This window comes from Podarcis filfolensis, assembly GCF_964270895.1.
Source record: "Podarcis filfolensis genome assembly, chromosome: 5".
In the NCBI taxonomy this organism is placed as follows: domain Eukaryota; kingdom Metazoa; phylum Chordata; class Lepidosauria; order Squamata; family Lacertidae; genus Podarcis; species Podarcis filfolensis.
The window spans coordinates 79,937,950-79,964,046 of record NC_139608.1 but is presented as its reverse complement, the minus strand read 5'-3'; the positions used below and the strand labels follow the sequence as shown (position 1 = coordinate 79,964,046).

Here is a 26,097-nt window from a genome sequence, read left to right as displayed (position 1 = left end):
GCAAGACGTTGGTTATAGCGCTGATGCTGCGGGAAAGTAATAAGGGGAGGCAATGTCGAGAGGGAAGCCCTTCAGAGTTATCTCGTAACCGGTCTCCATAGGGCGCCATGTTCCCTTAGGCATGTATACATTTGGCGGCGTATTAGCGTGTTGGCCTGAGGCCAGGCAGGGTTGAAATCCCTGCACACACACACACAGAGAGATACACACACCCTACTACCAGCCCCGAAGCTCACTCGGGTGCCTTTGCGCGTCTCAGGCTGGTCTCACTCCCGGGGCGCTGAGAGGGCGGAGGGGGAAGTAGGAGGTGGGCCGCCTCAAGGTCCCAGGGGAAAAGGTGGGGTCCTAGGAGCCAACTCTTGGGCCCAGGTCCCTTGCCCCCCCCCCAATGTTCTATTCAAGTGGGCGCCCTTGGGTGGGATATAAATAGAGAAATAAGCTCGTGGAATTGAAACCCGGTTTCAGAACCATTTGGGTGGAAAGCAGAGGGAAAGCAAACCCTGTACCGCATAAACAGAATTGGTCCCTTGTCTGGTTGTCAGAAGCTCAGCAAGGATTAGCTTGGTTTAAGATTAGGGACAAGAGGAAATACTGAATGATGAAGTGATAATGTGTAGCATTATAAACAGATTGGAATCTTGTAAGGCATTCCCAATACTCTCAATTAGCATCCTCATTTAACACTTTGAATTCCATGATTTAACCCAATGTCTGAGTCACATCCTCAAGCTACTGTGGATTTTGGTTTGGGTGAACTCTTCCTTCGTGGAAGTTGCACGTAAAAGCAGAGAGGGGATGCGGCAGAACCAACCTCTTTCTGTATTCAGGCAACATTTCAAAAAGGGAGGGCATTATGTAGCATGGCAGGCAGGCAGGCAGGGCTCAGAAAAATCCCTCCCCATAGAATCACATGCACAAAAACGCACGTATATATCTATATCCATATATGCTTTATTGTTTTCTGCAAAAAGTACAAAAATACATTGTGCTTACAACACAATGCATCAAACATTAAAAAACAAAACAAATAAATAGCAAACCAAGAAACCAATAGTAATTAATAATAATAATAATAATAATAATAATAATAATAATAAACAGTTAATACTTATACCTAAATTAAAGTAACCGCCAACCCCAACTAAACATTTAACCCACATCAACCCGAAAAAAGCAAAAGCAAAATTGGAACATTTTGAAACATTTCCCCAATTGTTCCAACCCCAGATGATGATCCCAGACAAAGGCATTAAAATAACAAACTTTATTGAAAAACTTTAAAATGTATTTATATGGATGAGTAACCCTAGAAGGCATCGAGAGAAGGGAAGATATTGCTTTGCTGCCAATTTTTGTAATCTTCAAGCAACATTTGCACAGGATTTGCAGCTGGATAATTCCCCGTTGCATAAGTGTTCCCCATTGCATGACTGTTCCCCATTGCAGACCAGGGAGTTTTACTGCTTGATGGAGTGCAGAAGTTACCAGCCCTGGTGGAGGCTGCTTCATCATCTCTGCATCATAATACGGAACTGGGCAGTTCCTTTCCTGGGAAGTCTCACAAAGCCCAGTTCCACCAACAGCAGCTGGCTGGTAATGAACCGGGTTCAATTCCTGGGAGTTCTGCTGCTGTGCGGCATAGACGGGCTCTGCTGGTTGTGTGGTGCTGAGAGGTGGCTGCCAGAACCCTGCTCCTTCATAGCTTTCGGGATAATGGAAGCTGCGTGGCTGGTAATGTTGCTGCGTCGGACTTCTTGCACTGCTCCTCGGAGTGCTTCGACCTCTTCTGTCACAGCGGATATAAGGAGTTGTAGCTGAGTTCCTGATCATTGTTTCGGAGCTAGTCATCTTTGTTCTTGCTCTTCAGTTCTGAAACCAGGTCTGAACAAAAGAAAGGAGAGAACAAAATGCCCATGTCTGTTAAGAGTTTTTACTGTTGAAACCCAGAACCTTTGATATTTGAAAGTATGGGCCACCAATAATTTGAGTGGGAAGGAAAAGGAAGCCTTAATCAGGAACCAGGATTTCTGAACAAGTATGGGCACAATTTCTTCCTTCAGTTGAAAAGGTGGGGACACAACGCACCCACCCCTTACAAAAAGCCTTTACATCCACGGTACAACACGCCCCCCCAATAAAACCCCACAAAAACCCAGGAAAGAGGAAGTTGGCTCTTGAATAAGGCACCTTTCACGTTAAGCTCGGAGGCACCAGGTTGAGCTAAGGCATTCAAATGACAACGCAAGAATTATTCTGTGTGTTTTACATTTATCCAGTATTTGCGGTTTAAGGAAGTCCCAGGAACCCCCACTATCCCTGTTCTTACGTGCACACGATCTTCTTCGATTCCGATGCACCTCGCCAGCACCATCCTAGTCTCGTATCTGGGGTACGGGTTCTCTTCAAACGACTTTTTGAGAAGCTCGACGTGAGATGGGCTAAAAACGGTTCTTTTTCTCCTATCTCCTCCAGTTTTGGGGTAGCTTCGCCCTGGGAAAAGACAAAGAGGCAAATCTGAAGGAAGCACTCGGCTTAAACTGAAGTGACGCTTGCAGATCTTCCTCCCGACATGGAAAGCTCGGGGCTGCATCGCCTGCACTTGCCCGGGGGCAAGTCCCCCAGAATCGGGCGCTGCCTGAGGTTACACTGCGTAAAACGACCCCCGGTAGAGAACGCTTCAGTGGCAATTCTTTCAACCGCCCCGCTGACCACCCACCCGGCAGAGCGCAGAAGGGCAAATCCTTCGCTTTTTACAGAAAGGCTTTTGTACCTGACATTGAAATCCACACACTTTGTGGCCTTTAAATAAACCTCCGGTTGCTCTGAACAAGGCTTGCATGAAAACAAACCAAAGAATTTTCAGTAAGAAGTTTACGCTCTTATTTCTATGCCTGCCATTGTTTTCCGCAGCCAATCCTAACCACAATTATTGGGAAATTAAATCGCCGTTTATTTGAAAAGGATTTAATGTTCAGGAAAGTGTGTCCTGTAGAGAATCACATTTCCCACGCACTAAATGCTTCGTGTTTACGAATAAAGGTGTGCAAAGCAGTCTTGCCTGGGCTTCTTCCCAGGAAATAGTGAGACTTGTTTAATCTCTCCCCGGCTACCACAAATGGGTCTTTGAAAGCCTGCCCTACGCCGGGATCCTGACCCAGAAATCATCTACCTTCCTACTCATCATTAGAGCAATCATTAGAGCAATGTTGTTGTTGTTTTTTATAGACAGTAAATTAATAATCATTTTTTTAAAAGTTTCTGTTACCTTCGTTGTTGGTTGCCATCATGAAAAAATTCTTTCTCGCTCTCTCCTGAATTGGTTTTGCCTTTAAAATGAACACTAACTCTCTCAGGTTCACTTTGCTATTCTGCTGGGGGTTCGGTCTGGGCATTTATCTCCGGTTGGCGAACCCCAACCTTACTTCTCAGCCGATAAGAGGGAGTCACCTTTTCTTCCGTCGTTTTGCTAAACTGAGTCAACCCCCTCCCTCCCTCCCTGGCCACCCCTTTGGCAGTTGACTCTTTGGCCGCCAATTGACTTTGACCTACTTTAGCCTGTGATTTCGTCCTTAGGCCTTGGTTTTAAGCAGTGGTTCCAACTTTAAACTGCTGTTGATTCCAAGAAACGACAGACTAGGTAACGTCGTTTATTGCATTTTAAATTGTATTCATTGCATATGAAAAAGCAATAAAATACATTTTAAAAACCGGCGTTGATATGCTTAATAGTTCGCTGTTGGCACGTTTTGACTTGGAGCATTATCCAATGCAGGCAACTGAAGAGAAGAGAATTCAGAGATGAGGAGAGAGAGAGAGAGAACTTTCCGGCGCCTGCTACACATTTTCTTTGCCAAGCCAGTGCAAGTAACTGCCCCAGAACTGAATAAAGTGGGGTGTCCCACACCTGCATCGTACAAAAATCACACTTGCGGTCCAACCAAATAACACGCCCCCCCTTTAATAGGTAGCACACACTTCGTATCTCAAACGGATAATAATAAAATAATAATAAATTTTATTTATATCCAGCCCTCCCCAGCCGAAGCCGGGGTCAGGGCGGCTAACAACAATAAAACAGTACAACAGTACAACACAACACTCTAAAATCATTCATTATAAAATTAATTCAAATCAAACCAATGGCAACCATTGGGCCAGAGCTCCATGAAGATTGCCAAAGGAGGGAGTCAGGCGGTGCCTTTTTTAAAAGTTTTTGTTGTTGTTCTAAAAAGAAGCAAGTGTAAATTATTTCATATCGACACAGAAGCTTGGAACAACATAATTCCAATACCCCTCATAGCATCCTCTCTCGTCTAAATAGATTTGTACATCGCCTTGGATGGAGGCAGTGGCAACGGCCAGGAATCGCATCAAATGCGAATAAGACGGTAAACATAACAGCGGTGGCAAGCGACGAAGGAAATCTAAGCTGAGTAAGCAAACTATATTTTACTAATAGACGATTAAATTTGCATTCATTTTACACTAGAAAAAAACTTACGTTCTTTTAAAAACAGTGCATTGGATACGCAAGCGCAGATCTCCTATGAAACCATTTAATCTTAAGATTCTGGGCGCCAAATCCCAGAGGGGCCCCAGACCTGAATTAATCCACATTCTTAAACATTTTTATTCACACCAATGACTTTGAGACGTGTGACAACCCAGAACAGAAATTCTAATCAAAATCTGATTTCTTTAAATGTGCTGATCTGTCAGGGAACAACCCCATTGAAGATGACAACAGTGGTTACCCAGAACTCATTGCTTAGTTGTGAAGGGGCCCTTAGAACAGCTCAAGTTCAGGGCCCCCAAAATGTGGGTCTGTCACTGCTTGGGACTGATGTTGGGAGAACTGTAATAGTTTTAAAATAGCAAATGAGGGGAGGGGAGTAGAGATTCAGAACTATTTGTAGTAGAGGGGGAGGGGGATTATTTTGCGGTTACTGTGTTTATAAACACGGGAGGGGAGGTCAGCAATCCTTTTTGATGTAGTGCAAAACACCCAGCGTTCTTCCCACCTTCTTCCCACCACTGCCATGCAAAGGAAACAGCAATTTAGAAAGCAATTAGGACTGGAGTGGGGAAGGGATTAGTTGCGCCCCCCCATCCCACCCTAAGCATACAAGCAGGTGATGCGTTATCACAGATCTCCAGTTCAGATAATTCAGAAAAGGGCCAGCAGAGTGAAAAAGTGGATGGAACAATGAGGAAAGGTTGGAGCATTAAGGATTTTTTGGTTTAGAGAAAAGTTGAATAAGAGGTGGCATGACAGAAATTTATAAAAATTTTGCATTGCATGGAGAAAGTGGATAGCGAAAAATTTCTCTCCCACTAAACTACACATTTAAAAGCTACAATCCTAAAATCATTGAACTTTTCCCCTTGCAGTTTGCCTTTGCTGTTTTATTACATTTTAAATGGATGCTTATTGTTTTGATAGATTGATGTAAACCACTTTGTGAGGTTCATTTCAAAAGCAGTACATAAGTAAATGAAATGGTAGGGATTGAGAGGGACGTATTTCTGAATAAATGGATCTGTCTTGATTTATAATAATTTAAAATCATGATCAACGAAAAATAAAAGAGAACCAAAAACTTCTTTTGCAACTTATATGGATGGCATCACAGAGAGCATAAAACACCCAAGCTTCAATAAAGAATTAAACCATGTGGGTGAACCAAAAGGTCTTCACTAGATGATTTAGACAAGATAAAGACTCACTGGAAAGGAAAGACTCACTGAGGCGGCTGTTCCATAGCTGGGATACTACTGCCAATAAAGCTCTCTCTCCCTGATCGACACCCACTTCATCTCATTTCCGTTTCAAATATTAAAATTATTATATTACTCAAATAAATCCCGTTTGACTGCGGGCAATGTGTTAAGCCTGTAGATATCAGAAAAACTGGAGTTGTGTCTTGACATTTCCTTCAAAAGCTCAATGTATATTTTGAAAGAGCAATATTTAAATAACCATCTAAGCTCTTTAAATACCCATAACTCTTCCATGCATTAAGTTTACCTAAAATTTCTTTTCACCATAAGTTATTTTATCAGAAATCATACTTCTATGTGGGTGCTCTTTGGAAGAATCTGTAATTAATTAATGTGTGTGAGTGTGTTAATCTGCAGGTTGTTAGACAGTAACTTTGTGGTTTCTGAAGCCCATTGTGAATAGATTGTTTTTCAGAAAATGTAGCCTTGTTGAAGAAAAGTATAGTGGAAATTTGATTAAAGAAAAGAGTGCTGGAACAGAGACATAGCAGACACAGCATTCTTGGAAGGGCTTTATAGTCTAGCTGCAGTTTTCAAACAAATGCCCACCAAAAGTCAGCATTTGGACAGCAGTCTAAGCAGGCATTCAGGTCACCTAAATAGGGTGAGATGTATTATATTTCTATTTAAATTACAGTAATTGTTTTTAACTTTCCTTTGGCCATTTGTTTATTTATTTCATTAAATGTATTCACCACTTGATAGTAAACCACTTTGCAGTTTTTTGTTTTACAAACAGATAAAATAATAAAATTGAGGGGTGGTGGGAATCAACCATACTTCAAAACATACAGATTAATATTACCTACATTAGCACAGACCCATTGAATGATATCTGTGTCCTGTGTCCTGTGGTGGTCACCATTTACTCTTCCTCCAATGAGTTCTGGAGGCACCTACTAGGCTATCACTCTAGAAACCCTTTCTCTCACCTAAGGGAATCTAACAGGAGCTGGTAGATGGTTTACTCCCAGGCATGTGCAGAGTGCTCACCCCTCATCATTTGGCAACGGCCCAGGGAATGCTGGTGCTCAGGGCTTTCCTTATGGAGGAGGGAGAGAAACACCAGCCGAATTCCCAGGGGCAGGTTCAGAAAAGGAGGCAAGGATGAAAAAGTGGGCATTTGCCTGAGCTGACGTCCCAGCCTCCTTGGCCAGACTTACTCCTGGAGGGGGGTCAGCAGGGCCGGCCCAAGACATTTGGTCACCTGAGAGGAGCCCCAAAACTGCCCCCCCAGGGAAGAAGGGGAGAATGGAGATTGTTGGGGGATCAAGATCAAATGGGGAAGAAAGGCGGGAAGAGACCAATGGCGCCTCCTCTTTGCCCCGAGGCTGCTGTAGCGGCAGACTTGGAGTGGGGTAGAAGTGGAAGTGAGGAAGATCCAGCTCCCAAGCAGAGATGGATTTAGGGCAGCCCAGCCCCCGCCCCCCGCGCTGAGCCTGGAGGGGCCAGAGGGGAGCAGAAGGATGAAGGAATGACAGAAGCAGCATGGAAGGCGAGAGGGGGCAGCCTTCCTCAGAGGCCAGACATGCTAATGCGCTTATCTCGCCTTCTGGGTGGGTCCCCCCTGCGGGGTGGGGGGTCATTGTGTGAAAAGGGAGCGAAGAGGAGACAGGGAGGAACGGGGGAGGGAGAGGAGCGAGGAGACCAGGGAGAAGGAGGAGGAGGAGGGCGGCCGGTGTGGCGCCGCAGGGGAAGCCGTGGCCAAAGGGCGCCAAGGCAGGAGAGGCGGGGGCGCATGCGCGGGGGTGGTTTGGGCGGGAAACGGCACGCGACGCCAACCTTGATTCTACGAAGCGAGAGAGAGTGGGGGATGGGCGGCCGTTGGGACCAGAAAGAGGAGCGGGAAGGACACCCCTCCCCCGTTGCCCTAGCTAGACGTTCCTTATAGTGCTGATGCTGCGGGAACGTAATAAGGGAAGACAATGTAGAGAGGGAAGCCCTTAAGAGTTATCTCAAAGCCGGTCCCCAGGCGCCAACACAGGGCGCGGCGGCGCCATCTTCCCTCAGGCATGTATGTATTTGGAGGCGTATCTGCGTGTTGGCCTGAGGCAGGCAGGGTTCAAATCCCTGCACACAAGAACACCACAATCTCTGCACACACACACACACACACACACAATCCTTGTACACACACACAAAGTGTGTACTGCTGATCTAGGCTCCGAAGGGCGGTGTATAAATTCCATAAATAAAAACCATGAGAACATAGCAACCCAGAACATTGAATTGGTTTTATTTGTAGGAGGACGAGGAAAGGAAAACCAGCAAACAAAGTTGCGTTTGCAAAATACATAGCTGCGTTTTAACCTATTACTATGTAGGCCTTTGGTCTGATCCATTGGGACTCTTATGTTTGCATGCCGCTGCCACCAACTTTAAGCATTATATTAACTAAGGAGTTCAATTTGATTAATGGGAAGTGGGACCACAAGACTGGATCTTCCCGACGTGGCACACATTTCTGGCCCTGCCCTTTGGCCACATGTTGAACGCAGACTCTTGTAGTGAAGGGACAGGATACCCAAACCTGACTGTGTAGTCACCCCAACTAGGCCCCAAGACTTCCCAAATTCTTTCTTTGAGGATTCAGCAGCTAAAATGCATTAGCTAGAGCTGTATTTCTTTCTTTGAGGATGCAAACTTAAAATATGCATTAGCTTTTGCTGTATAACACAAAGTAGCTGAATGAACAAAGCCTTCTCCTCTTCTCAGTCCATGAAGGCGTAAAAGATGGCCTTGTCAGTGACGCATCCAACTTATCGTACCAGGTTGCAACTATCCTGGCGCACTGACGCACAGACCCCGGGAATGGCACCAGGAGTACAGAAACAATTTCTATTCATCATGAATGGAGATTGTTTCTGCAAACTTACATGTACAAGCTCATGAGGCTGGATTCCGGGGGGGGGGGGCGGACGGGACCTAAAGAGAATATAGGCTGCCTGTTTCTACTCTTAAAAGTGCTGCTTGCTGTGGTTGACCACGCAAGTGCCTTTCTGCTGTCTGGGAAGCAGAAATAAAAAACTCTTTCTCTGAACCATCCTGTGTTTGGCTCCTCCCTCCCTCCTCGGGAGCAATGCTCATCCTACCTATGGGAAAGGCCTGAAAGGCTACAGTAGGAATCCTGATTGTGCACAGTATCTACGCACATTTACCTGCTCATGCAAAGGTGTTTGAATTATAGCCATTGAAGGGTGATGGCCAGCAGCACAAGCCTGCTGGGATAGCTCAGTCAGTACAGCATGAGACTCTGAATCTCGAGGCTGTGGGTTTGAGCCCCACGTTGGGCAAATGATTCCTGCAACTGCAGGGGGTTGGACTTCCAAACTCTACAATTCTATGTATATGTACCCTTATCACTTGGGAGTCAATGGGGCTTGTGATGAGAGAATATGGGAAGCCAAACGGAATGTTGTTTTATGAAGAACACAAGAACCTGCCTATCTTTTTTGCTTTCGATAGAGGGAAGTTCTCACTATAATAAGGTTGGCAAACAATGATCCAAACAACTGAAAAAAGTTTAGAACTTTGCTTAGTTGGCATTGTTAAGTTAGAGCTCCTCCTGCTGGCCTTTCTGTGAACATGATCACAGTGATCAGGGTTGTAGATTCAGGCCGTCATGCTTCTAGTCGACCGGTTCAGATTTAGTTCTCTGCTTATTTTACCTTTTTCTCACACTGTTAGATGTTGTTGCTGTTGCTGCAGTTGCTTCCAGTTACTAGTTGTATTTCATTATAACGACACCTGCTGTAGCATGCTAGCTAAGAGAGCAAGCTAAAAATCAGAAAGCCCCAGCTTTGACTGCTGCCTCTCTCATGCATTCACCGGGTAACCTTTGGCAATCCACTTTCTGCACCCCCCCCCCATCTGCAGCATGGGGGATAATAATACTGATTTCCATTGCAGGGCTGTTAAAGTTTACAACAATATAACGCTCATTTGAACACTAGAAAGCGCTATGCAAATGTTAAGGATTATTCCATTGTTTTTCAAATGGTTATGAGATGCCTTTAAATGCTGTAAAATGAATGGTAACGTTACAGGATTCGAGCATGTGCAATCTTCTTGCACACAGTGTCTATGTGCAATACTTGGTGATCAAAATAAAGGTGCGGAAATACAGGAAGAAGGCTGGAAACAATGACAAAATGTCTTTATTGGAAAGAAAGCTGCAGCACTCCCACCAATTTAACCAACTAAATTGTATTGGAAATCTTCCGGGTGTTTCAGTAACATCATCTTCCTGCCCTAATCTCCATCGATTATTCTTTATTACCACACTGCAACACCCTTAATCTTGTCTCTGGCTTAATGCAAGCAGACTAGAACCAAGAAGTCCAGGATTTTGATAAATGCAGTGGAACCTCGGGTTATGTACTGTCCTCCTTACGAACGCTTTGGGTAACGAGCTCCACTAACCTGGAAGTAGGTTTCCTGGTAGCAAACTTTGCCCCAGGATATGAGTGGAAGTCTCACGCTGGCAGCAGCGGGAGGCCCCATTAGTGAAAGCACGCCTCAGGTTAAGAACGGTTTTGGGTTGAGAATGGACCTCCAGAACGAATTAAGTTCGTATCCAGAGGTACCACTGTGTATGGATGGGGAGCCTATATTTGCCTACAGTTCCTCACACCTCATGGAATGCAAGTCTAGAATTACCATATTGGTCTTAATATAAGCCTCACTTTTTCCCCAAATTCTGACCGTGAAAAGTTAAAGTGCGGCTCATATTCGCAACCTTATGGTATGCAGCTCGGAGCGTGGGGCAAACAGCGCCAGGAACACAGCAAAGCAGCACCCGCCCCGTGCGTAGTCCCCCATCCTCTCCCCCAAGGCCGGGAAGGGAGAGAGCGCCCCCAGTATGCAGCCAGGAATGCAGCGGTTTATATTTGGGTATTTCTTTTTTTCTCTGCCCCCCCCCTCCAATTTTTAAGGTGCGGCTTATATTCGAGACAATACGGTATCCTCTGGCATTCCTGAATGGCATTTGACTCTATCTGCCGTTGGAGGGAGGAGACTGAAAAGGCCCTACGTGCACTTGGCCTCCTCAATTTTCGGCTTAATGTGTATCCATGTCTACATGGAAATTTTGTGCCAATTAGAACAGGTAAAGCAGGAAGTTCTCCTGTCACCTGCCTCCTCAACTGGCGTGACAAGCAGTTCCCGGGGGTGGGGCACGGTGAAAGACAGGAGCACGTGGATGGGAACAGTTGCCAATGTCTTGTCTTCTACAGTATTGAGAAATGACAGGATCTCTTTCCTAGTGGGCAAAATGAGAGGGGACACCTCCACAGGCGAGTCCCTATCATCACTTGGACCACGCTTTAGCCCTTTTGTAAGTTTGATGGACCATAGACAAGGTCTGACTTTTAAAGACTTGATTGGTTATTTAAAAGAAGAATGCATAGATAGAGCTGAATCTCCAGTGAGAAATGCTAAAATCAAGGACAGCAGTTATGCATCTAGGCAATTTACAAAGTCCAAAGAGATGCCTAAGAAAGTGATTTGTTTCAATTGTAACAAAGAAGGACACATTGCAAAGAATTGCAGGGCTCCTAAAGCAAAGAAACCCCACCCCTTTCAGCCAAAAGGGGAAAAGAAGGGAAAATGTGAATGTACATGGCTGCTGCAAGAAAGGAATTTAGCTGTCCAGAATCGTGAGAATAGACGTAATAAATGGATAATTGATTCAGGTGCCAGCTCGCATTTTTCATATAAAAAGGACTATTTTAATGAGATAAATGAGATAAATGATGAAGAAGGATCTGAAATTGAGATTGCAGATGGCAACAACATTGTTAAAGCAAAAGGTGCAGGTTCCATGAGCCTGAAATGCAATATAAACAATGAATGCATTGAGAACACAATCTCTAGAGTTTTGTATGTTCCAGAGCTGAGCTGCAATTTAATCAGCGTGTCCACTTTGGACAAGAAAGGTTTCCAGATCACATTTGGAAATGGAGAATGCAAGGTGACTAAAAATGGCAAAGTGGTTGCTCAAGCAAAGCTAATAAATGGTGTATATGAGCTTGATCTTTCAGAGAACCAGTCTGCAAAAGTGGCATATTCCAGCCAGAAGAATGAAGCGGATCTGGACCTATGGCAGAGCAACAAAGCTCCAGCAAAGTGCATAAGCTGTATTACTGAGAAGGCTGTAAAACCTTCATTTCCACGTTGTACAGAACAAAGAAGCAACAAAGTGCTTGACATAGTGCACACTGACATATGTGGACCCATGAATGTTCACTCACTGGGAAAGAATAGATATATTTTAATATTTCTGGATGATTTTTCAAGATTTTGTGTTGTATATTTCCTCAAAGAGAAGAGTGAGACAGTGGACAAGCTCCAGGAATACATTGCCATGGTCAAGAATAAATTCCAAAGAGCTCCAGCTGTGTTAATGAGCGACAATGAAGGTGAGTACTGCTCAAATGAAATGCAGGCTCTCCTGGCCAAGGAAGGAATTGCACACGTAACCACAATTCCTTACACACCACAGCAGAATACCATAGCTGAGAGAAAGTTTAGGTCCATTACGGACATGACAAGGTGCATGCTAAAGGATGCATGTTTGCCACAGAAGCTGTGGGCCGAAGGAGTATACACGTCAGTCTATTTGCAGAATAGACTGCCAACTAAAGGAGCAGAGCGCACACCATTTGAACTTTGGCATGGGAAAGCTCCCAATCTGTCTCACATACGTGTGTTTGGAAGTCCGTGTTACAGTACTTCCACGTGCCCAAGGAACACAGACACAAGCTTGACTCCAGGGCAAAAGCAGGTATCCTGGTGGGATACGCCTCTGGAGGCAAAGGATACAGAATTATGGACTTACAAACTGGTAAGACAAATGCATACCATGCGGTTTATTTTGATGAATATGGAAAAGTAGACACTAAGAACACTGTTGTGGATTCTTCTGATGAGTCAGAAAGGACTCAAGAGTTTGTATATTTCCCTTTTGAGACCCCACAAAGTAATAATCTGCCTTCGAGTGTTGCAGCGCCCCCTACAGGTGACGCACCAGAAGACGCAGAGGACCAGAACCCTGGCGGCACCAGAGACGAAGAGGAGGACTCAGATGGGGACATGCCTGCATTGGAGGAGGATGAGGAAGCTGATGCGGTCACAGAACCAGAGGTCAGGCGCTCGTCCAGAACCAACAGAGGTGTCCCACCATTACGGTTGTCCTACTTTGCAGGGTCGGCGTTTCCACAGGAACCTTCCACTTGGGAAGAGATACAGGAGATGCCAGCTGCACATGCTATTAACGCCTGGTTATTGTTCAAAATTTCCTAGAAGGTGGTGGGGAAACCCAGGCTGCATTAGGAATCCTTAGGGGGCCCTATACTTTGTGTTTTGGCACCCCTGCTTTAAGGATGTGAAACCACCACCCCATCCTTTGTAACAATTTCAGGGCATGCATTATATTTTAGAGAGAATTATTAGCTTTATTCAAGGCCAGCAGTGAGACAGCTCTCGGAAATTATCAGCTCAAAATGCAGCATTATACCAATTAAGCACCCAGTCTTAGGACACATTTTTATCACAAGATGCAACAGTCAAACAGCTCACCATGTTTCCCTTCGAGTATTAACAGTATAAAGAACAGCAGAAGCTACCTTTAATCATCCAGACAATACCCAGGTAAAACGTAATGTGTTAAAGAGGTGATTCTCAATACAACAAGCATGATGGAATATGCAGGGTGTTCAAGCACAAAGGCAAAATGCTGAGCTAAAACTATGAGCAGCAGTGTTCTTCAGAGCTGCCTAAAAATAAATCCAAATGAGACACAGAGTTTGAAAGACATCATAGGGCATTTCAGCAGAAATCAGCAAGAGATTTAAAAGTCCAAACCAAAGGCAAGAACTATGGTCTAATGTGGCAGAGAGTCCCAACCTCTATATATTTGCTCAGGCAAAGAATCAGCAGACCTGTCTCCTGCACCAACATAACAATGGCATGCACTACAGTAAAAATGCACTGCACTAATACAAAATGCTAAAAAGTTGGTGGGGTGGAGGGGTTTATTGAAGCTCCATGCTGGTGCCCTTTGCTTCTCACCCTCGTTCTGCCCCTGAGCTTATACTAGTGAAAAGTCTCTCTAGAGAGGATAAAATCTTGTAAACCACTTCACCCTGCCAAGCAATGCCATGCCAGAGGAAAACTGCACCAGTAATTTTCCTTTCTCAGATCTGGGTGGTGGCACTGCATAACATGTAGATACCAAACATGTAGATACTAAGCAGATACTAAACACATTGGCCAACACATCTATGAATTAGACACCCACTCATCTGACAGGCACTGTTAACTACTTCCTCCAAATCCAACTAACGTGCTGTTTCTAAACCTTCCCCACAGACAGCTCTGTCTATCACGACACAGCTTGGATGAGGAACGCCTAATGAAAGCTCTATCAAAGCTTTCTCTCAGATTGAAACTAGTAGACCTGCTTTGATGTATTTCTTCGGGGGGCATCTCCCCTAAAGAATTTAAGGCATGTAATATAAAACTACCTTTTAACAGCACTTTGGATCTCTGAGAAAGAAAACTGCCCCAGGGGGGTTTCTTGGTCTTGACTGCAGTTCTTATGTGCAGTGGCGTAGCGTGGGTTGTCAGCACCCGGGGCAAGGCAAGTAATTTGTGCCCCCTAACCCGTGGATTTGCGCCCCCTAACCCTAACCCCCAGATGGTGCGGCCGGCTCCCCCTGCACCCTCCACGCTATGCCACTGCTTATGTGGTCACCGCTTTCTCTCTCACAGCCTTTTGCACTTCAAGAAAAGCTTGCGCCATGCCCAAGAGTTTAGTGCCACGGTTATTAACTAAAGTGCTTTGCAATGCATGCAGGTTGTTAAGAGAGCACCAAGAAAACATAAGAGCAAAACCTGCTGGTAGACCATTATAAATCAGAGGGGTGGTGGCAGCGTTTGTGGAGAAAGATTGCAAGATGTTTGGGATGCAATGCTGACCACATCTACGGCGGATAAACCCCTTTAAACTCTGGGTGGGAAGGTGGGTGAGAAATAGAAGAGGTTCATTTCTCAAGAAAGGGGAAGAAAAGTTAACCAAGCCACCTGCTAAAACTGGATGCCCAACAAGGATAATCTGCACTGTTGCACATTATTTTTAATAGTAATTTATTATTATTATTATTATTATTATTATTATTATTATTATTATTAAGCACAGCTAAAAGTACTAATGGAGTAGCATTAGCCCTCTTGGTCTATGGTGCAAATGACAGAGAATGAAAATGCCACCTTGCCTCCCAGTCACAGCTACACCCTGGACACAGTGTGGCTGCATGTAGAGATCAGTGCTCACAGACCTGCTTAATCTGCAACCCTTACCTGTAAAAAGGGTGGTGGGGGAGGGGAGAAAGAGGCTCATAAATGAAGGGGACTATCCATACAATCACTTATAGAGGGCAATCCAGCCATGGATGCAGGCAAAACCAGGGGAGCAACAGACAGGTGCAAGTTGGGCCCAAAAGAAGATGCCTCACCACAGCTCAGTTTATGAATAAGGCTACTGTTAGATCTGAGAAGTAGAGACTATAGGTTGCTCTGTGCTTGCTCTGTTTGTCACCCCTATTTTAAATTGGTCCTATGCAGATATCTTGTGAGTGTTGGCATTTTGGTCCTGACCATTAAGAACTGGCTTTATTTCCTTGATCTAAAAAGAAAGGCTCCATCCCCCATTGTCACAAGCTAGTTTCCTTGCTTTGCCCACAGCTGCAAAACCTGCAGAGGAAACGTCTGAAATAAATTTCTCTTTCCAAGTGAAAGAGAAGATTGCCACACTTCTGAACGCACAAAAAATATTTAGGAATACACCCATCCCTCTCCCTGAAAAATATACCCCAAAGCTAGAATGCGTTGGAACCTTCTCTTCTGGCTGAATCCTTCACCAACTTTTCTTCTGGGGGTTGTAGGTCAACAAAAAGTAGAGAGATCCCATTCCAAAGAAAAATGTTTGAACCAACCACAAACGCTGAGTTGAAGGGTCTGTGATGCCTTTCATCCTGCAGTGAAGAGACGGACAAATAAAGCCTGACATTTCTGCATGTATTACTTAAAATCTAAGTTAAGTAGATAGATGTCTATTTTGCCCTCAGCTGCTTGGAGGATGGGCGGAAACTGAAGTTGGGCTGTCATCGACACCCCTGCTCCCTCACCAGAAGCCTTCAGGGAACTTTCCAGGGTGGCATGTGATACACCAATGAAGGAAAGATATCAGCAATGCAGTCACTAGTTCCAGATAACCTCCAAACAGGGTTTTGAATCCAAGTGCATATATTTGGGATTTAGAACCATCATATTGTTACTCCTCTACTGGCACTCACACAGACCAGCCTACTTACACAGTCACTGGCTCCTTCTTGTGCTTCTTTTATGTTCTTTTATTTTGCTTACTTCATTTATACATCCCAAAGCAATTAACAATACAAAATCATCAACAATAAAGGCATATATAAACACAATGCAGATAAAGGCCAGGATAAAATTCTGATTAAAAGGCTTCTTAGAAGAGGAAGGTCTTTAAGAGGTGCCTAAAAGACAATAGACAGAGTTCTCAGGGGTAGGTGCCACCAAAATTTAAGGTCCAGTTCTCGCATTATACGGAGCAGATCTCCTGATGAGATGGTATCTGCAAGAGGCCCTCTTCTGCAGAATGCAACCATAAGTTGTATATATAAGGTGCAAGACAGCCTTTTAGGTATCCTGGTCCTCAGATGTATAAGGCTTTGTAAACTAGTGCCAGCGCCTTTATTATTATTTTTTAAGAAACCTGACAAAAAGGGTCAGGGTAAGTTCACCTGCCACTGCTGGGTTGGGTTCCAATGCACAGCACACCTCATTGGTTCAATGTTGGAAAGCACTGGTTGCTTTTTAAAAAGCAAATTCAACGACAGCTCCGAAGTCGGTCCTTAACAGAATTTACTTTAGACCCAATTCTTGCAGATAGGTTGTGAAGATTATTAACACCTGTGTGTCACTTCCATACCACTTCAGGCAGTGAGAGGGAGTGCTCATGCATTTCCCACAACACCCCATATCCGTACCCAGGAAACCAGCTCACAAGCCCAGACGCAGCTTTGCCGCGCTATCTGCTGTTTAGGAGAGGGCAGAGGGAGGTGGAGGTAGAAGAGAGACCCAAAATAAAATAAAAATAGCTTACTTGCATAGCTTGAGGGCATATAATGCTTCCCCGATGTGGATTAACCAGGTAATTAAATATCTGAAAGGAAGGAAAATAACACCATTTGTAACTGGCGTAAATTAAAGCAAGATAAGGGTTAGCCCAAAACATTTAGGTATTCCCAGGGGGAAAGCCAAACACATTCCCAATCACCAGCTAATTAACAGGGGACACAACCCTGTTATTTCTCATGCAAGCCCTTGTGAAATGGACAGGAGTTCACTGAAGCAACGCAAATATGCTTTATGCAATGCCTGTTCATTTCGGTAAGCATGGCTTGTGCAAGAAAAACACACAACAGGTGCAGGAATGGGGTTTTCAAAAAGCAGGCAATCATTCTGCCCTGCCCTTTACATTAATGTGCATATTTCTAATAACAAGTTATGCATAGCCTAAACCGGACCAGAAACACTACACAGTCCGAGTGGAGTAAGGCATGTATGGAGCTGCTCTTTAACCCATAGCTGCCAACCGTCCCTTATTTGGCGGGAAACTCCCTTATCCCAGTGCTGTGTCCTGCTGCCGTCCCTTACTGATGATGTCCCTTAAATTTCCCAGGTTTCATGCTCGCCCAGCTCGGGAGGGAAGCAGCGGCTCGGGGTCCTCCGCCTCGAGAGAGCGAGCGCACGAGCTGCCGTGTCTTCGTCTCTCCCTTTCCCCCCTCAGGGGCACATTGTGAGGAGACGGGTGGTGGGTGGCGGGCAGGCAGCCCCTCTTGCGAGACTTCTGCCAGGGGAAGCCAGAGGAGGCAGCGGCGGCTGAGGAGGCGGCCTGAGGGAGGAGGAAGAGGAGGGGATGGGGAGGGACACAGAAGGGCGGCACTTCAGCCGCCGCGCCGCAACCGCCTCATGCCGGGCTCACGGGCAGCATGGGCGAGAGTCTCTCTCCCTCCCTCCCTCTCTCTCAGGCGGGGAAGGGCCAATGGAACTCCTTGCCCCAGGACGACGGCAGCCCCAACGTGCTGCTTAGCATACCCTCCAACCAGTGCAGTGATTTCCCCCTCTGGATCCCTTTCATAACTCTATTTTTATAAATCATTTGTCCATCCATAGTTCAAATTTTTACTACAAGTTTTCTGTCAATCTTACCAATGTATGTAACTCTTTACAATAGCTTTTCAAATAAATTATAAGCTTTCCCCATTCTTTATTAAAGAGGTCCTCTTCCTGGTTTCTAATTCTGCCTGTAAGCTTTGCCATCTCGACGTCATTCATCAGTTTTGTCTGCCACTCTTCTTTGGTGGGAGTTGTAGACCCTTAGGATCATCTAGTCCAACCCCCTGCAAAACACAGTCAGTTGCAGCCAAAGCAGCATGGCTCCATGAGTGCGGGATTTCTGTATAAGCTAAGCCAAAATCCCTTATTTTGGCTGCTGATCCCTTATTTTCGAGGCTGCTGGTCCCTTTTTTTCAAATCTGTAAGTTGACAGCTATGCTTTAACCCAGTTTACAAAAGTGCTCAGGGGAGATAATTATGGGCTGGAAAACTACCAGAGGAAGAGGAACAAAGGCTAGACAGCCTGTCCCGATCCACCCTTCACACATGTGTCGGACTGGTTTTTACAATTAAAAAGGAAGGAAGAAAAAAGAATGAGGCCCTGGGTCCATTGTTAGAAACTCTACAATTCTATGACTCTATAATCTATGACTCTATAATCTCAAATACATTGCTTGACTGTAGCTTGCTCTTACATTTCACTTGTCCCTCCCAATATGCAAAGAGAAACACATACACATGGCTGCATATTATATTACTCACCCTCCCACCCACCCCCAAAATCCCCACTGTTGGGTGAGCAGAAGGAATGTGAACAGGTAGAAGATGAGAATTCAGCTTACCCGATATTGAGAAGAGTTTTATGGTTTTCCACCAAATATTTAGTGACGGTGCCTAATGGCCCCAGAAGGTCATAGGGGATTGTTGAGGGTGAAAAGACTGCCCACTGAGGTGTGAGGAGGGGGAGGGGAGAAAGAGAGATACATTTAAGTAAGCATACAGGAGGTATTGTTTTATTTACTTCAGCTGTACCACTTAATATTCCAAATTCCTAAGCGGCATACAGTGGTACCTCTGGTTACGTACTTAATTTGTTCCGGAGGTCCGTTCTTAACCTGAAGCACCACTTTAGCTAATGGTGCCTCCCGCTGCTGCTGCACCACCGGAGCACAATTTCTGTTCTCATCCTGGAGCAAAGTTCTTAACCCGAGGTAATATTTCTGGGTTAGCGGAGTCTGGAACCTGAGACGTATCTAACCTGAAGCATATGTAACCCGAGGTACCACTGTATATACGTGTCAACATAACCCATCATCCTGCAACATCAGAATTCACAACCTTTGTGTTTATCCCCCAGTATCCATACATAATATATGAAATTTGAGGACAATGTGGAACAACCCAGAAATTAGCAGCCATTTGACGAGGGGTAGGCAACCTAAGGCCCGTGGGCCGGATGCAGCCCAATCGCCTTCTCAATCTGGCCCACGGATAGTCCGGGAATCAGTGTGTTTTTACATGAGTAGCATGTGTCCTTTTATTTAAAATACATCTCTGGGTTATTTGTGGGGCCTGCCTGGTGTTTTTACATGAGCAGAATGTGTGCTTTTATTTAAAATGCATCTCTGGGTTATTTGTGGGAATGATTTGTTCATCCCCCCCCCAAAAAAAATAGTCCAGCCCACCACATGGTCTGAGGGATGGTGGACCGGCCCACGGCTGAAAAAGGTTCTGACCCTTCCATTTTACAATGCAGGGTGTGGAGGACCCTGAAACACTGGACTTAGGCAAGAAAGCCCACAGCTGATGAGATCTCGGTCTAGATCCCCCTAAAAAAATAAATCACAATTATCATATAATGTACTTCCAGAATAAACAGTGTGTGCTATGCATTAAAGCAGGCTGTCTTCATGAAATGCACTAAAAGTGCACTACGGCGGAAAACATATTCATACTGGACTCCAATCAGGGATTCAGCTCCCAAAAACCTTTGAGTGGGGGGGGGGGGACACAGAAACAAGAAAAATGGCCTCTATTTCAGAGCAGCAGAAAATAACTCAAGATTCCGGGGTTTGTTTTGTTTTTTTCCAACCCATTCATTTCAGTGGAAGAGTTTAAACACCTGCATGAGGCTTCTACCCTTTGCCCAGTTGCAGTGGAGTAATGCCCACTGAACTCAAAGGGGCGCCCTACTGAATCCTGTAAATTCTCCCCGTGAAATAAATGTGACTTTAAAAAAAACCACGCTTGATTTGGGCGGGCTCATCCCTAACATCTTCAAAGCTAAGTACGGTACATAGGGATCCCCTCCAAGCCTTCCCTGGCTTCTCTGGCTCCCACGGCAAGAGACACATAGCTCAGCCCGTGGAGCACGAGGACTTTAACCTCCAGGTCGCGCGTTCGAGTCTCGTCGGGCGAAATGTTCCGGGTTGGACTATGATCCTAGCTGTCAACGTTTCTCTTTTTTAAAAGGAAATTCCCTTATTCCGAATAGGATTCCTCGCCAGAAAAGGGAAAAGTTGACAGCTGTGACTATGATCCCCTCACGTCCGTCCCCCCCCCCCCGGTGCGCTTTGGAGCCGCGGCGCCCCGCGCTTCCCCGCACCAGCTGCCCCGGGAGCCTGCAGGGAGGCTGCGCTCACCCCGTGGTAGCTCAGGCCGACCAAGATCGCCACCATTACGAACAGGTTGGAGCGTCGGAAGTAATCGGCGCGGTGCTCGCCCTGGGAGTCCATCGAGCCCGCCACCCTCCTCATCTCTTCGGCGATCGGATCTGTTCCCGCCGCCTCTTGCGAGCAGCCCCAAGAAGCGCTCCGGAGGGGCGTGGCGACGGCGCCGTATTTGCATTTGGGGAGGAGGAGGGTTGGATTAGGAGGGATCCGCGGGACTCGCTGCCGCGGGCTCCGCACTGCTGCCTGCTGCTTTCCTCCTCTCGGGCAACCGCGAGTGCGAGTCTTTGTGGCAAACTGCTGACGGCAATTCGCACAATTGGAGAGTTGGAAGAGGTCCCCAAGGGTCATCTAGTCCAACCCCGCCTGCAGTGCTGGAATCCCGCCGAAAGCCGTCCCTGCGTGGGCTCGACTTCTGGTTAACAGGGCACTGACCCATTGTGCCACAATTCAGCACAGTGACAAGCGATACAAGAGGGGGGGTCGTAGAATCGTACAATTGGAAGGGACCCTGATGATCATCTAGCCCCCCCCCCGCCCCCGCAGAGCAGGAATCTTTTGCCCAGCGTGGGGCTCGGACCCACGACCCTCAGATTAAGAGTCCCATGCGCTACCAGCTGACCTGCCCGTGGTGGTGCAGTAGTGCCATGCGCACCTCATTCGCACAAAATCACCACCACTCATTCGCCTTTCTGGAGTTTGCACACAGCACACTCACTGAGTCCCCATCCCTAATGTGCTTATTGTCTACTCTTCTTGCCCTTTCCAGTGCCCAGTGCTTGACCCCTCTTGCTGTTGGCTATTTTGCAGATTAGTTGCGCTGCAGAAGGCGTGCTGGGGAGACCACACATTTCAAGAAACGCAAGTGACTTTTGCTAGGTTTTAACAACAAAAACAAAAACTCCTTTTACACTAAATTACAATATATCAATATGCATGACCCATCCATCAGGGTATTGAGAGAGCTACGTGTTTAATTAACATAACAGCTTAACATAACAGCTTAATAAACATTAACAGCACCTGCTAAACTGCTTCACAGCTGTAAAACTAGGTCATGTTATTTGCTCTGGCCCTTAAAGCCATACACATCCTGTGAAACAATAATGAGCCTTATACTTAAAGAGGGTTGGAATTGTGGTTGGAGAGGGTGGGAGATAGGTAGGGAGACAGGTTAGGAGACAGGCTGAGGTATAAAGAGTGAATGGGAGAAAGAGTTGGTTCTGGAAAAAACAACTTCCACTCTGAGCGTATTGTGAAGGACAGAGTGTGGTGTCCTGAAGGAGGAATAGACCAGAATTTTACTGGGAGGCAGAGGCTGAGCCAGGAGAAGTAGAAGCTGGAAAGGAACAGCCTACTTGGGACTCAAATCTAGTCTGGAGGGGAGAGATAGATTCTTCTAAGGAAAAGAAGAAACTCCCAGACCCAGTGAAGGGAGAGGGTGTGGAGAGCCCTGTGGTCTACATCTGAAGGCAGCCTTGTTTAGGGAAGCTTTTAATGTTTGAAGTATTACAGTATTTTAATATTTTTTTGGAAGCCGCCCAGAGTGGCTGGGGAAGCCCAGCCAGATGGGCGGGGTATAAATAATAAATTATTATTATTATTATTATTATTATTATTATTATTATTATTATTAGAATGGACCTCCGGAACGAGTTAAGTTTGTAACCAGAGGTGCCACTGTATTACTTAAAGTACCTCAGGAGCAGGATTGTTAAAGGGGGTGGATAACTGAAATAAAGTATCACCAGAAAAAAGAACCAAACTGAACCAAACCAATAATGCAAAAACAACTGAGGACAATTTTAAAGTGAAATGGCACTGTATTTCTGAACTAACCTAAGTTGAATCCATTTGTGTTATATACTATCTTGCCTTAAATAAATCTTTATTGTTTATTTAAAGAAAACCTATCTGAGACTCTAACTTACTAGTTACCCCTTCACAAAGGTCCTCCACAGGATACTCTGGAGCTAGAATTTTTAAGGGAAAAGGGAAAGAAACCTTCAGGTAAAGGGTTGTTCAGTGAGGTGGGGACAATTTATCTAAGTGAGAGCGGGCCCAACGGCATGAGAGGAAAAAGTGCCGTCGCGTCCGTCACATTTTGTCCTCAGCATTTCTAGCACATGAAAGGAGTCAAAAGTGCTGGCTTCCTGCATGTCACATTTTCCAGAGAAGCCAGAAAAAGGGCTGCAGTGATGGAGAGGAGTGGGGGGGACCTGGTGCCAGAATATCACAAGTGCCAAGCTCTGCTGATCTGGCAGCTGCCTCCCTCTGAAAAGCAGTGGTAAGCACATTGTCTCGGCCAAAGAATGCTAGAAACAGCCATTTATCCCCTCACGGAGCTACAACTCCTGGCCCCCTTATGGGTCCCAGGATTGTTTTAAAGGACCATTAAATGTATGGTGTGTCTGCAGTCCAGAAGTGTAGGTGGATGGGGCTTGCATGCTTGGGCCATCTGGATTTGTTTCTCATAATGTTACGCGATGCTTTGCACATTTTAAGTATATTGCTATTACTGCAATTTAAAGCACAGGGGAAGTTTCAATTTAAATAAATCACTGACAACTGTTTCCCCATGCGTATATTTTCAGAACGTATGTACATGAATGTAAATTACATATTCCCTGGGAGGACATGCATAGTAATTAGTTGCTATTTGACTTTCTATGAGAAGGCTTGCTGTTGCTGAGCCCAACCAACCTCAATTTCATTCTATTTTCAGAATGTATGTACATGAATGTAAATTACATATTCCCTGGGAGGACATGCATAGTAATTAGTTGCTACTTGACTTTCTATGAGAAGGCTTGCTGTTGCTGAGCCCAACCAACCTCAATTTCATTCTATTTTCAGAATGTATGTACATGAATGTAAATTACATATTCCCTGGGAGGACATGCATAGTAATTAGTTGCTACTGTACTTGACTTTCTATGAGAAGGCTTGCTGTTGCTGAGCCCAACCAACCTCAACTTCATTCTATGCTGTAGTGGTAGCAGAGGGAACCATGCAGCCTTTTGAAAAATAAAAATAAAAAATAAGGCTCTGTGCTTTAGCCTAATGTGACTTGGTTGATTACTTACTTTTTTTTAAAATATTTTATTAAGGGTTTTCTTGTTTTACAGTGTAAGTGTAATGCCTCGTATTTTTTTTTCCTTCCATGTAACATTTTTACAAATCTGTTTCATTTGATGAGGCATTAGGGAGAGAAGAAAAAAAAAGAAAAAAAAGAAGGGGTGGAGGGAGGGGAGATGGATGGGGGTGGGGTCGGGTAGCGGTGTTTCTGTTATGCTTAATGTATGTAGAGTTTGGTGTCAGCGTGCTTGTGTTGTTCACTTGTGTTCCTTTGGTGGTGAGAGAGGTTGGGGTTGGCCTAGGGTGTGATTGTTTGTTTGTGATTGGCTGTGGTGATCTTTGTTTTCGTGTGTGAGTGAGGTGGGTGGGTGTTTTGGATCAGGTTAGCCATATTGATTTGTATGCTGTTGGTGGATTATTGTCATTGTCCTGTTGGGCTGTGTATGTGATAAAGGGGAGCCACACCGGGGTGAAGGTGTCTTCTTCTGTTTGTCCCCGTGTCAGTTTCAGTTTATTAGTTAATTTTTCTAGTAGGGCTGTTTCCCATACTATTTGGTACCATTGGTCCATGCTTACTCCTGACAGGTCTCTCCAGTGTCTGGTTATGGTGTTTCTGGCTGCTGAAAGTAGGTGGGTTATGAGTTCTTTGTGGTGTAAATGGGCATTGTTGTCTTGGAAGATGTTTAGTAGGGCCAATTCTGGGGTGACGTCTAATACTTGTTTAGTTATTTTACATATTTCTTGTATGGCTGTTGTCCAGAATAGTTGGATTTTGGGACACTCCCACCACATGTGGAGGTATGTGCCTGTGGAGGTGCACCCTCTCCAGCATTTTGGTGAGGTTCCTGGGTGTATTAGCGCTAGTTTCCTTGGTGTTAGGTACCACCTGTAGGTGAGTTTCAGTGTGAGTTCTTTTCTTTGCGTTGATATGGATTTAAAGGGGGGTTTAGACCACATTCTGGTCCATTGAGTGGGGTTAATCTCATAGCCTATGTCATTCTCCCATTGTTTTTTGATTGCGTCTAGGGGATTTGCGGGGTTTTGGAGTAGTATTTTGTATATTGCGGATACCGCCCCTTTACCGTTTCCCTTTGTTGTTAGGAGGAGGTTTTCAAAGGTTGTCAGGGGTCTAGTTGCTGCTGATTTTACTGTTGGGTTGTTTAAGAGGGCATGTAGTTGGTGTTGTGTTAACCAGGGCATTTGGGTGTCTTCTAATTTGTCTTGTATTTCTTGTGTTGACAAGGGTTTGTTATTTTTATAAAAGTCTATTAGGCGATATAAGCCTTTGGTTCGCCAGGTTTTTATCTGGAGGTTTTGTGCTGCATGGTGGAATAATGGGTGGTACGCCAGGGGGATTAGTGGGGATGGGGTTGGGGATAGTTTGCCTATTTGTGTTTTCCATGCTTTGAGCATGGTCTGTGTGTACCTGTTAAGTGTTGTGGGAATTTTCTTTAGTTTGTTTGGGAGGAGTGGGTATGTTGTGGTGCAGGTATTTTCAATTGTGTCCCTCTCTAGGTGTACCCATTGTTTTGTCTCATCTTCTAGTATATATGGGATTATATGGCGTATTTGGTTGGCAATGTAATATGCTTCTATGTTGGGGATTCCCCATCCTCCTTCTGAGGTGGGGAGGTGCAGGTATTTGGGGCTTATTCTTGGTTTTTTATGTGAGAAGATGAAAGAGTGTAGTTTTCTCTGCCAACTGCGGAGTTGGGTTGAGGGGATCCAGATTGGGAGGGTTTGGGATAGGTAGGTTAGTTTTGGGAGTGTGATCATTTTGATCATGGCTGTTTTGTCTGAGAGAGTGAAATTCATGTTATTCCATCTCTTTAGGTCTTTGTTAATTTGTCGCCACAGGGGCTTGTAGTTGTGGAGGTACAATTTATTGAGGTTTCTGGTTATTTGTACCCCTAGGTATCTGAACTTGGTGTGGCAGAGTTTTATTTTGGTGACCTTTGTGAGTTCTTTTTGGGTGTGAGGAGGGGTGTTGAAGCACATAGCTTCTGACTTTGTAAAATTTACCTGTAGGCCCGACACCATTGCAAATGTGTTGAGTTCTCTGATTAGGGAGGTTGCTGTGCTTATGGGGTCTGGTGTTGTGACCATTAGGTCATCTACAAAGAGCCCTAATTTATAGGTTCTGCCTTTTATTTCCACTCCCTTGATGTCTGTGGCTGCTCAGATGCAGATTGCTAAGGGTTCCAGAGCCAGGATAAATAAGAAGGGAGACAGTGGGCACCCTTGTTTCGTGCCTCTTTGGATAGCTATAGTATTAGAATCCATATTGTTAGTTCTGCATTTTGCTGAGGCTTGGGAGTATATTTGTTTGAGGGTTTGTAGGAAGTTGGGGCCAAATTTCATG

General features: G+C 45.1%; 2 protein-coding genes and 1 long non-coding RNA gene across 9 annotated transcripts in view; 1 reads left to right on the top strand and 2 right to left on the bottom strand.

The window, feature by feature from the left end:
* Positions 1–7,353, bottom strand: part of LOC310762970 (double homeobox protein 4C-like) — an 89,459-nt gene extending 82,106 nt beyond the window's left edge. For 3 of the 6 annotated variants that reach the window (XR_014548325.1, XM_083614881.1, XM_083614882.1), the window contains exons 1-3: positions 6,591–7,353; positions 3,266–3,776; positions 2,327–2,490 (exon numbers count right to left, since the gene is read on the bottom strand). Coding sequence is in view for 2 of the 6 variants with exons in the window: in XM_083614881.1 (XP_083471007.1) it covers positions 2,327–2,490; positions 3,266–3,392 (291 nt within the window). In the remaining 4 variants the exon portion in view is untranslated. Of the gene's footprint in view, positions 1–1,292; positions 1,882–2,326; positions 2,491–3,265; positions 3,777–6,590 lie in introns of those variants that run through there. The other 3 variants (XR_014548327.1, XR_014548326.1, XR_014548324.1) reach the window with 3 other exon arrangements.
* The window catches only part of LOC310763016, a 143,757-nt gene extending 121,491 nt beyond the window's left edge, over positions 1–22,266 (top strand). For both annotated transcript variants that reach the window (XR_014548373.1, XR_014548374.1), the window contains one exon: positions 21,769–22,266. This is a non-coding gene — a long non-coding RNA (uncharacterized lncRNA). The remainder of the gene's footprint in view (positions 1–21,768) is intronic.
* Positions 15,545–21,023, bottom strand: LOC310762968 (transmembrane protein 254-like). Its single transcript, XM_083614879.1, has 4 exons — positions 20,631–21,023; positions 18,831–18,934; positions 16,973–17,032; positions 15,545–15,815 (listed from the first exon to the last, which is right to left on the bottom strand). The coding sequence occupies exons 1-4, from the start codon at positions 21,006–21,008 to the stop codon at positions 15,698–15,700; spliced, it is 660 nt and encodes a 219-aa protein (XP_083471005.1). The 5' UTR covers positions 21,009–21,023; the 3' UTR covers positions 15,545–15,697.
* Positions 22,267–26,097: the final 3,831 nt, after the last annotated feature.

Bases quoted from the DNA above. Each gene is read 5' to 3' on its own strand.
- LOC310762968 (XM_083614879.1), bottom strand. From the start codon at position 21,008: ATGACCCTTGGGGACCTCTTCCAACTCTCCAATTGTGCGAATTGCCGT. The intron at 17,033-18,830 runs GTAAGCTGAATT...CCTTCCTTTCAG, and splicing joins AAAACTCTTCTCAATATCGG to ATATTTAATTACCTGGTTAA. The intron at 15,816-16,972 runs GTAAGCTATTTT...TCTTCACTGCAG, and splicing joins TATGCCCTCAAGCTATGCAA to GATGAAAGGCATCACAGACC.